This window comes from Myotis lucifugus, unplaced genomic scaffold (genome assembly GCF_000147115.1).
Source record: "Myotis lucifugus unplaced genomic scaffold, Myoluc2.0 scaffold_7, whole genome shotgun sequence".
In the NCBI taxonomy this organism is placed as follows: domain Eukaryota; kingdom Metazoa; phylum Chordata; class Mammalia; order Chiroptera; family Vespertilionidae; genus Myotis; species Myotis lucifugus.
This window is the reverse complement of record NW_005871055.1, coordinates 7,889,699-7,902,047: the sequence shown is the minus strand read 5'-3', so window position 1 is coordinate 7,902,047 and position 12,349 is coordinate 7,889,699. Positions and strand designations below refer to the sequence as shown.

At 37.1% G+C, this 12,349-nt stretch overlaps 1 protein-coding gene across 4 annotated transcripts in view; it reads right to left on the bottom strand.

Moving 5' to 3' along the window:
* FNDC3A (fibronectin type III domain containing 3A) overlaps window positions 1-12,349 on the bottom strand; it is a 205,661-nt gene that overhangs the window by 45,449 nt on the left and 147,863 nt on the right. For all 4 annotated transcript variants that reach the window (XM_006083537.3, XM_006083535.3, XM_006083536.3 and 1 more), the window contains 4 exons: window positions 12,090-12,148; window positions 4,298-4,455; window positions 1,901-1,960; window positions 666-804 (listed from right to left, as the gene is read on the bottom strand). In XM_006083537.3, coding sequence (XP_006083599.1) covers window positions 666-804; window positions 1,901-1,960; window positions 4,298-4,455; window positions 12,090-12,148 — 416 coding nt within the window. The remainder of the gene's footprint in view (window positions 1-665; window positions 805-1,900; window positions 1,961-4,297; window positions 4,456-12,089; window positions 12,149-12,349) is intronic.

Sequence of the window (12,349 nt, the reverse complement as noted above, 5' to 3'; positions counted from 1 at the left end):
CCGGCTGTGGGGAGGGGCTATGAGTGGTGGGCTGGATGCCCCCCCACCAATGGGGGTGGGAGGGGCTGATTGGGGGCCAGTGGCCTGGGGAAGAGACATGGGTAGTTGCCCAGCTGGCCCTGCCCCTGATCAGAGTAGGGGGGCTGACTGGGGACAGAGCTGGCTGAAGGGAGGGGCTGCAGGCCGACTGGGGTGGTGGGGGCCTTTTGGGGGGGGAGGCTGGCCGGAGGAGAGGGGTTGAAGGAGGTTGGCCGGCCGCCCCCACCCTGTATTGGGGTAGAGGGGGCAATCAGGAGTGGGGCTGGCCTAGGGGAGGGGCTGCATGCCATCGGGGGCGGGACCAGCCAGGGGGAAGGGCCGCGGAGGGGTTGGCCGGTTGCCCCACCCTTGATTGGAGTGGGAGAGTCTGATCAGGGGTGGGACTGGCTGAGGGAAGGGGCCACGGGAGGTTGGCTGGCTGGCCCCACCCCCTGATCAGGCTGGTTCACTGGCCGCAGTGGGCATTATAGCAACCGGTCATTCCAGTTGCTGGCTTTTTATATATATAGATATGTAAAGAGCAGGTTAGCTTAAAGATTTTTTTGTCTCCAAAAATAATTGAAATACTATTCAGGGAAAAAAGGAAATAAATGTCCAGTTGGAAATATTCCAGAGAATATTCTTACCTTCCATTGCAAAGTGAGTGAATTTTTGGTCCGATTTGCTATCCTTGGTGGATTAGGTATGTCAGGTTCACAGCTCAAGGTGGTAAAGCTTTCAGTTTCTGAAGGAGTTCCCTTTATACAATTGTATTCGGCCTGGACTCTATGGTGATAAAATAAATAGTTTTATCCTGCAGAATCATTGCAAACAGCCCTTCAATAGCATCACCTTTAAGCACTTGCAAATTAGAAAGTTCCCCTCTAAACGGTTTATTAAGAAAATATGCACATTAAAAGGGTGGCCATTAAAAAGAAAAAAAAAAAGATAGACTAGTGGCTTTTACCTTTTTTTACTGCAAACCAAAAGTAAAAAAATACATTTTAAACTGTGACATAACTGTCTGTGCAATATGTATTATCCACAGGCACACTAATACTAGTGTGTGTACACATGTGCAAAACAAGTGTCCCGAAACAATATCCTTAACTAGAGTAATACATATACTGATACTCTTCCATTCCATTTGATAACATTTAATTTTTTTAAATGCTGAATATAACCCTACAACATTAATTACACGATCCAATAATGGCTGCAATCCACAGTTTGAAGAATACTAGGTTAGACAATACATTGTGTTCATCCACAGGAAGTAAACTGAAGATTTAATTTAATAGTTTAATAGGAATAATCCTATCCACAAATGTTCTTTTTCAAAATGAAGATGACCAAGTAAATGCATTATACTCAGTCCCAACCAGGGAAGTCCCTGGAGTCTATAATTTTGGTAAATTACAATGGAAGACCTATGCAGAGTAAAACAGTTTCTAAGTTATCCCCAATTAAATGTGAAATTGTAAGAATTTTAGTATCTCAAACTCATTCCAAAAAAAGATGTAATAAAGATACGTAAGTATAAGTCACATATTATTTGATTCTGTTTTATAAAAATTTCATAAGCTGGGACAATTTCTAGTGCTAAACCAGATATTGTAGACATATATATATTAACTGTGTATTTATTCCAATCCTTATGTCCTACAAACAGGGTGACTAATCCTTCAATATAACAACCTAGTTAAAATGTTCTACTTTTGTGGGAAAGTATTGATAATTGTGCCAAAAAAAACCTTATGAAAGTCCATGTTTTTAATACAAAGTGAATAATTAATTTACATTCGAGATTTTTAAGAAAATAATTAAAAATAACACTACCTATGTTCTATCATAGAAAAGCTACATGTAGGAGGTTTCTTACTTTGCATGGTATTCCGTAGCTGGTTTGAGATCATTTAAAGTGACACTTGTTTCTTCTCCTCTGGGAAAAAAAGGTAATATTTCATTGTCTGGTAAATAAAGCATTTCTGGAGGATATGCATTATGTACACTGTAGGTAATTTATAAAATTATACTGCTTCTTACTTTATAACCTGTGATCATATTCAAATTCCCCTAATATGGAATTTCTTTAATTAGAATATGTGCCAAACTTAAGTATGTACCTGCATACTACTTTAAAATAAGTGTGGTAAGCAAATCAAGATATAGAACCATTGTATATTATTTAAAAATCTGTTTTGCACATAGTTGAAATGAGAAATAACACATGTAATACTGAAATAAAAACTACCAAATTTTTACATGGAGTCTGCCACTATTGCATTTTATTAGAATATAACATGAAACTTTAAAATGTTACAGTTTAATGAGTAGATAAGAAAAAGCAATAATCACAATTTAAAGTAAAGCATTTCCCATAGCCACTATGACATTTTTAAACACAACAATACTCATCTTCTTAAAATAATCATTTCATACAACTATTACTTGGTATGTAGCCAACAAACCAGCCTCTTTTCTATTTCTTCAAAAAAAAAAAATCACTGTTCTCTGCTTCATTTCCTTCATCCAAGTTTCTCTCCTCTCCACTTTTTGGACTTCTGCAATCCCCTCCTCCCTGTTTTCCAGCTACCTTGTTTCTCAAATCAAAACCAGTAAATATGAGAAAAAAACAAACAGGTCTCATTGGTGAAAATACATTTTAATGAATTGGGCAGTTACAGCAGCATCCTCAGAGAGAGACCTTAATGGAGGGTAAAGGAAGTGACTAATTTCCCTCCTGTTCTCTCTTGTCAGGCTGCAAATGGAGACAAAACCTCTTAAAAAGCAACCATAGCTAATTATAGACGACCAGTAACACACAAAAACTCCCTTTATGTTGATGGTCCTTTATCCCCTTAGATAGGGAGTAAAAAGGGGATAAAGGTAGGTAGGTTTGTCTCTTTTGAGAAAAATGAATAGAACAAACACAAGGAAGTCTCAAGAGAGACAGGAGACAACATTTTTATAATCTTATGCTACCAGATGATAATTACTGGGGTAATTTCACTTTCCTTTCTTCCCTATACTAGCTATTTTTGGAAAAAAGACACACACAAAAAAGGCTGATGTATCCAGTATTCTGTATTAATTATGATCATTTGAATGACTAACCAACCTCATTTACAATCTTTCTGGTGCTTAAATTATAACTAATAATCAACTTTACTCTATTTTTTCATTAGAATAAGCAATTTCTATATGAATAAGGACAGAAAAATAATTTATTATTTTATTTTTTAAAATATATTTTTATTGATTTTAGAGAGGAAGGAAGAGGGATAGAAAATTCAATGATGAGAGAGGCTGCCTCCTGTGCCCCCCCCATGCCCCTCCCCCCCCAACACACACTAACCACTCTTACTGGGGATTGAGCCTACAATCCAGGCATGTGCCCTGACCATGACCTCCTGGTTCATAGGTCAACATTTTTTTTTAAAAAATATATTTTATTGATCCTTCACAGAGAGGAAGGGAGAGAGATAGTTAGAAACATCGATGAGAGAGAAACATTGATCAGCTCCCTCCTGCACATCTCCCACTGGGGATGTGCCCGCAACCCAGGTACATGCCCTTGACTGCAATCGAACCTGGGACCCTTCAGTCCGCAGGCCGACGCTCCATCCACTAAGCCAAACCGGTTTCGGCCATAGGTCAACATTTAACCACTGAGCCACACCAGCAGAGCAGAAAAATAATTTATTTTACAACTAGTCAATCAAAAATGTCACAATTTTAGCCACTGACCCTTTCTAAGGCTACTTGATGTATAATAAATACACTTTGTAGCAAGAAAAGAGAACTATGATAGGTTTTCAAATTACGATTATTAATAAACCAACATACAAATGAGGAATAATGGCACTAAATTCATTTTGCAATAGGACATGAGCTTATACAAATAAGAATTAAATCTAACTCTTCAGAGGAGCATTACCATATTTCATGAGTTTGTAATCTAAGAGTTCTCATTTTTGGTCCTGGCTTCTACATATTACAATTTATATTTATGTCTCAGGAATATGTGAATAGTGAACCATCTGTTAGGGAACCTACTGAAAAATAAAAAAGCTGAATTGGTCAGTGAAAGCAAGGGCTTTCCCTGTGTGTATCAGCCAGCATTTGGACTATTTACATTGAAATCACTATCACTGCTCAATTTATAGTACAAAATAAAAGCACGAAAAGAGAAAAGTAGAACAAAGGTAGTATTAAGCTCCTTATGATAAACCACAACTTATGTAATGGGAGGGAGTAAGATATAACAAATACCTACATATATACACTTTTATATTTCCCATCTTTTCCATTACTTGAGACCAGAATTTCATAACCATAGAGCTCTGGTACAGTAGTCTCATCTGTTTCGCCGTTAATGCAGCTGGAAGGAGGTGACCAGGTAAGTACTACTGTCCTTGCCTGGATGTCTGAGGCCTGCAAAAACACAATATTTAAAAGCTCTAGGAAGCAACTGTAACGTACACAATGAACAGTGAAAAATCTAATGGTGTTTCAAGATTAAATAAAATATATACATGTGTCTACTTACATACAATGGATTACAAATAGAAACCTATTCATTTGTAGATGAGATATAATTTATTCTGAATTGGCAGGTGGGTTAAACAAAAGTTTAAAGACCAAAAGAAAAAGACAAAAAACTCAAGAGAAAAATGAGGAAAGAACATGGACTGTCCAAAGACTCATAAATATAAATGGGTAATATATGAAATTATGTGTAACTGCATCATAATTAAATACATGTTAACTAAAACAAGATGCCATTTTTTATCCACCAGCATGTGAGGATCTACAATAACATCATGCTCCATTTTATGGAAGAAAAAGATTAAAAAAAGTTAAGTGACTTATCCCAGATCACTCAACTCCTGAGTGCACATCTAAGGCTGAGACTAGCTTGATAATCTCTCGCATACACTATACTTGAGTCACATGATTGAGCTTTTCTTCTTTTATTTTGGCTCCTCAAATGTGTCACATTTCAGTTCTTTTCAAATGCTGGTTGTTTGCAATACTATCCCCACACTCTCCCACTGTCCACAGTGCCAGGCCACTACTTTTTCTTTAAATTTTGGTTCAATCATCCTTCCTTAGGGACCTTTGTTTGACATCCCTGTCAAGCTCTAGTCTCCCTATTATTACATACTAGAGGCCCAGTGCACAGATTCGTACACCAGTGGGGTCCCTCGGCCTGGCCTGTGGGGAATGGGCCAAAACTGGCTCTCCAACATCCCCCAAAGGGGTCCCGGATTGCGAGAGAGTGGTTTTCGGGTGACGCACCCCAGAATCGGGCTCCCTCTCTTTGGTTCTGGGTGTGTCACCCAAGAACCACCACTGCCAAGTCAACACAGCTCGGTAGTTCCTGAATCGAGCGTCTGCCCCTGGTGGTCACTACGCCTCATAGCTACCAGTCAGATAGTGGCTTAGGCTTTTATATATACAGATTCTTATAGTACTCTCTTTGTTGTGACACCTCATAGATATAGTTTTATATTTATTGCATGATGCTTACTCTATTAACCGCAGTTCTGAGGGCAGAGGCCATGCCTGCCTTTTGCTTTCCATTCTATCTACAGCTTCTACCACAGTATCTCACATTTTGTAAATGGTCACGTATTTGTGGAATGATTAAGTAAATGAATAAATTTAATTTGGTATTCTAAATGATTTAATAAAAAAGGCATAGCTACCCAAACTGTTAAAAAAAACCCTTAAAACAAAGTAAAGCAAAACAAAACCATCAGCATTACTTTATGTTTTATGATACAGGGCTACTGTTTTATTAAATTACCTCTTCCCCATAATATTGGGCAAGAAATTCTTTTAAAAATTGTTTCAAGCTTTATTTGCCTGGAAAAATTATACTTTTAGTATTACATAATGAGAAATGCTTCTAGCACTAGTTATTATATCATTCAAATAATTCTATTAAGGCTATCAAATTACTTTTAAAGTTCATCTAATTCGGATATATCTAGATCTTGGAAGAATAATGCCTGAATTTCAATCTCAGCTTTAATACTACTTATTAAACCCACTCTTTCCTCATCTGTAAAATAGGGAAAATAGTACAGAGGGTTGTTGTAGAAATTAAAGAAAGTAATGTATATGTGTATTCAAAGTACTTTGTTTTGTTTGTTTTTTTAAAAATATATTTTATTGATTTTTTACAGAGAGGAAGGGAGAGAGATAGAGAGTTAGAAACATCGATGAGAGAGAAACATCGATCAGCTGCCTCCTGCACATCTCCCACTGGGGATGTGCCCGCAACCCAGGTACATGCCCTTGACCGGAATCGAACCCGGGACCCTGGAGTCCGCAGGCCGACGCTCTATCCACTGAGCCAAACCGGTTTTGGCCAAAGTACTTTGGACAGAGTCTGACACTAGGAAACTTATGTTAGCTGTTATTATGAAATAATTCTGTATATGTTCACATTAATTTTTATGTATACATACAGCTCAATTCTTAAGAGAGAACAAATTAGAAGGAAAATTATAGCATCCAAATCTATTATTTAGGGTTGTCAGAAGAAACAAGACCATAGTAGTCTATTAGATTAGTGACTGTCTTACTCAAACTTCCTAAAATGGGGTAAAATGAAAAGGTAACCCTTTGTGGAGAAAGTGTTAAGAGTAACAACTATCCTTGTACAAAAGTTACAGCAAATAATTTTTTAGATAACTTAGCACAAAATATTTTTCCATGGATTTTTTTTGGAGGTGGCGGGGCACAGGTAGAGTTTTTTCTTTTGGACACCAAAAAATACTTTTATCAGTGTTTAATAAATGATAATGGTTCTTTCTATCTGGCAAGCTTGCCATGCTTATTTCTGCTCTCCCTTTCCTATTCCTTCCAACTTTTGTGCCTTTTGTAACTCTTCAGAGGCTCAGAGAAAGCTTTCCTGATTGTTCTATTTAAATAACTCCCCTTTTCCCAGTAACTTATCATATCACCCTATTTCTGTAGTAGCACTTTTTACAACCACACACGATTTGTATATTTGTTTTTTATTTATTGGCATATAGCAAGGGCTCAATACATATTTTGATTGTCATGGTGATAAATATTTTGATGAACTGACCACATGGATAACTATGCAGCTCTTCAAAGAATAATGTAATAACATAGAAAGATTGCTAAGGCATAACAGTGCTCGCCACAAGCAATAGGGTACAGTATAACCCCTTTTTCATAAAGAGACAAAAGAAAAAATTTATATTTTGCTGGACAGACACATACAAATAAACTGAAATAGTACTGGAAGGAATCCCAAACTGTTAAGCGTGATTAAATTGAGCAAGTGGGTAAAAAGAAATTTATTTTTACTCTCTACATTTATGTGTTACTTACATATTTTACCATATTAATTATAAAATATTGGGATTCAATTAGTCACTGGCACTTGTTAGCTGCTTTTCAAATGAAATGAAGTCATAACTCTTAAAAAAAAACAGAGAAAGAAAAAGACTAGTAATATGAACTACTGTGATATTTTGGTTTTCTCTTCTAGTCTTACTCTAATTTTTTCAAAGGCTTTTCTTTATATGGCTGTAATCATGAAGTCCAAATAGTTTGATCCCCAGCACTTTTCCTTACAAAAGCATTGTTGTAAGTTTTTGCAGTCTTCAAACATACAAATATATATATTTTTAGTGATTTTAGAGAGAGAGAGGGGAGGGAGAAAGAGAAACATCAATGTGAGAGAGAAATATTGATCAGTTTCCTCATAAAGGGGACCAAACCTGCAAACTGGGCATGTGCCCTGACCAGGAATTGAACTGGTAACCTTTCAGTGCCGGGATGACACTCAACCAACCAAGTTACACCGGCCAGAGCCAAAACCATATTTTTAAGTGGCTATATCATTCTGGCCAGTAAAAACATTCTAATTTATCTATGCATTCCTTTGTTTTATTTTTGTTAATATTAGTGCTGGAACATACATTTTTTTCCCCTTTTTAAAAAAATCTGTAGTGCTGAAAGTATTACATAGGTCCCCCCCCCCCACTTGACCTCTTCTAACCCACCTTGATCCTCCCACCCAGGCCATCATCACCCTACTGACTGTGTCCATGGGTTATGCATATAAGTTCTTTGGCTGATCTCTTCCCACCCACCCACTCCCACCTTCCCTCTGAGATTCCTCAGTCTGTTCCATGTTTCTATGACTCTGGATATATATTGTTCATCAGTTTATTTTGTTCATTAAATTCCACATATGAGTGAAATCATGTGATACTTGTCTTTCTTTTATTGGCTTATTTTGCTTAGCATAATACTCTCCAGGTCCATCCATGCTATCTCAAAGGGTAAGAGATCCTTCTCTTTTATTGTTGCATAGTATTCCTTGGTGTAAATGCATCACAGCTTTTTTATCTATTCACTAGAGGCCTGGTGCACGAAATTTGTGCGGGGGGGGGGGGCGGGGGAGAAGGGGGGAAGGTAAGGGTAGGTGAGGGAGGGAGACGGTTGTCTCTCAGACTGGCCTGTGCCCTCTTGCAATCCGGGACCCCTCAGGTAGGGTCCCTAGGCCTGGCTGGTGATCAAGGCCTATCGATTTCCTTCCCACAGCTTCTGGCAGCTGGCCCAGCCCCCACCGCTGCCACTGCTTGCCAGCTGTGTGGTGCTGCCCGCCCCCGCCCCCCAGCACCGGTTGCTTCCCTCTGCAGGTGACAGGCAAGGGGTGTGATTGCTTGGCTGGCCTGGGCCTTCCTCTGTGGGGCAATTGATCGTGGAGCCCCCAGATGGGTCGTCCCCCACAGGGAGGCCCCACCCACCTGCCACAGCGCCGCCAGCTAGATAGCCTGGGCTTCCCTCTGCGGGCGATTGTGGGGTGATGGCGGGGCCCCTCAACCAATCGCATTATACCTGCCTTGGCTGGCCTGGCACCAGTGCATGTCATAGCGTGGTTGTCTGGAAGTTCATCTGGATGGTCGTTCTGTTGTTTGGTCGTTAGGTCGATTTGCATATTACGCTTTTGTTATTATAGATTTACTGATGGACGTTGGGCTGTTAAGTCTTAGCTATTGTAAACTGCACTGCTATGAACATAGGGTACATACATTCTTTCTGATTGGTGTTTTGGGTCTTTTAGGATATATTCCTAGAAGTGGGATCATTGGGTCAAATGACAGTGCCATATTTAATTTTTTGAGGAAACTCAATACTGTTTTCCATAGTGGCTGCAGTGTACTAGGGTTCCCACCAGCAGTGCACTAGGGTTTCCTTTTCTCCATATCCTTGTCAGCACTTGTCATTTGTTGATGGGTGCCATACTGACAGGTGTAAGGTGATAACTCATTGTCCTTTTAATTTGAATCTCTCTGATGATCAGTGACTTTGAGCATTTTTTCATGTCTCTTAGCCATCTGTATATTAACTTTGGAGAAGTGTCTATTCAGGTTCTTTGCCAATTTTTCAACTGGACTGTTTGTCTTACTTTTGTTAAGTTGTATGAGTTCCTTATATATTTGGATTTAACACTTTATCAGATGTATCATTGCCAAATATGTTCTACCATACAGTGGGCTCCTTTTTCATCTTGTTGATGGTTTCTTTGGCTGAGCAGAAACTCTTTATTTTGATGTAGTCCAATTTGTTATTTTCATCTTAGTTTCCTTTGCTCTACGAGATGTATGGCAAACATATTGCTATGGGAGATGTCTGAGATTTTGCTGCCTATGGTTTCCTTTAGAATTTTTATGGTTTTACAACTTACACTTAAGTCTTTTACCCATTTTGAGTTTATTCTTGCGAATCGTGTCAGTTGGTGGTCTAATTTCATTTTTTTGCATTTATGTGTCCAATTTTCCCAACACCATTTATTGAAGAGACTGTCTTAACTCCATTGTATGGTCTTGTCTCCTTTATCAAATACTAATTGAGTGTAATGGCTTGGGTTAATTTCTGGGGTTTCTGTTCTGTTCCATTGAACTATATGCCTGTTCTTGTGCCAATACCAGGCTGTTTTAATTACAGTGGCTTTGTAGTATAACTTGATATCTGGTATTGTGATTCCTCCAACATAGTTCTTTCTCAAGATTGCTGTGGCTATTTGGGGTCTTTTTTGATTACATATAAATTTTTGGAGTATTTGTTCTAGGTCTGTGAAATAAGCTTTTGGTATTTTAATAAGGATTTCATTTAATCTGTAGAATGCTTTAGGTACTATGGACATTTTAATGATGTTGATTCTATCAATCCATGAACATGGTATATTCTTCCACTTGTTCATATCTTCCTCTATCTCTTTTTTCAATGACCTGTAGTTTTTGAAGTACAAGTCTTTTACCTCCCTGCTTAAGTTTATTCCTTAGTATCTTATTTTTTTGTTGCAATAGCAAATGGATTGCTTTTTTAGTTTCTCTTTCTGCTAAGTCATTATTGGTGTATAAAAATGCCATGGATTTTTGGGTGTTAACTTTGTATTCTGCTACATTGCTAAATTCATTTATTAAATCTAGTTTTTTGGTGGAATCTTTAAGGTTTTCTATGTACAATATTCATGTCATCTGTGAATGAGTATTTTACTTCCTCCTTTACAATTTGGATGCCTATTATTTCTTCTTCTTTTCTGATCACTGTGGCTAGGACTGCTAGTACTATGTTGAATAAGAGTGGTGAAAGCGGACATCCCTGTCTTGTTCTTGTTCTTCGGGGAAATGGTTTCAGTTTTTTCCCATTGAGTGTGATGTTGGCTATAGATTTGTCATATATGACCTTTTAATGTTGAGGGGTGGAGATACCTCTATCCCCACTTTGCTGAGAGTTTTTATTAAAAATGGGTGTTAGATTTTGTAGAATGCTTTTTCTGCACATATTGAAAGATCATGTGATTTTTGTCTTTTAATTTGTTTATGTATCACATTCATTGATTTGCAAATAATGTAACAGCTTTGCATCCCCAGAACAAATCCCACTTGGTCATGGTGCCTGATCTTTTTAATATATTGCTGGATCCATTCTGCGAATACTTTGTTCAGGACTTTAGCATCTATGTTCATCAGGTAATTGGCCTGTAATTCTCTTTCTTTGTAATGTCTTTATCTGATTTTGGAATTAGGATAATGCTGGCCTCATAAAAAAGAGCATGGAAGTGTTCCTTCCTCTTGGATTTTTTGGAATAGTTTGAGGAGGATAGGTGTTAGTTATTCTTTGAAGTTTGTTAAAACTCTCCTGTGAAGCTGTCCAGACTAATGCTTTTGTTTGCTGGGAATTTTTTGATTACTGCTTCTATTTCATCAGTTGTTATTCAGGTTTTCTGATTCTTCCTGATTCAGTTTTGGAAGATTATCTATTTTTAGGAATTTTTAGGATTGTCCATTTTGCTCAGGTTGTCCAGTTTGTTAACATATAGTTGTTCACACATTTTTGTTTGTATAGCTTTTTATTGAGAAACAGGACTACACAGTTTCATAGAAGTTAAATTTATATTTCTCTTGATTACTAGTGAAGAAGTCTTTAGGGTCTTAATGGGTTTAAAAAAATATCACTGTATAAGGACTTCACTTATTGTTAATCTGATGCAAATTTTCTTATATTTGATGCAAGTTTTTTTTTCTATTAGGCTATCTAAAAAACATGCAGAAAATTATAGGTAGCCATTTCTGCTGACATACCCTTTGTTGATTTCTTCTAATATACCTACACTTATAAAGGATTGAGGAACATTAATTTTCTTGTATAGGTTGATATTAATTAACTATTTTTGTGTCTGGAGTTAGTTGGATATATTTTATATGGAAATCACATATATAGTTTTTTTAAAACTTGGTAATTAGTTGTATCCACATTCTTTATTAATCTTTGCCTGGTCCAAATGATTTTCAATAGCATATCTAAATCCTTGTTTTAAAAAAATGAATTCGTTTGAATATTCTGCTTTACTGATAACTTTTCTCTCCTGTCAGACTCATATTGATTCATAATTGACCTCATATTCCTCATATAGAATTAAGTATGAAGTAAGGCTTAAATCAAAATATACCAAAATCCTCTATGAACATAGTAAATATAAATGTAAAGAAAATAAACGAAATACTTACCACCGGTTTGACAATGTTGGAAAGAAGTGCTTCAAAGGCTTTAGTTTCTTCATCTTTTTCTAAAAAAATTTTTTTTGAAAATTAAAAAATGAGCTTAAATGCAATCATCCCACTCCCACACAATATGTCTTGTAAAATAGGTTATTATTTGAGATTTTTACTTTCTAGCTTTTACTCCTTAGTTCATTCTTAGTAGCTTGTGGCTCTCCAGGATTCTTCTGCTTCAGTTTCTATTTTCATTTTAACCATGATTACTAATT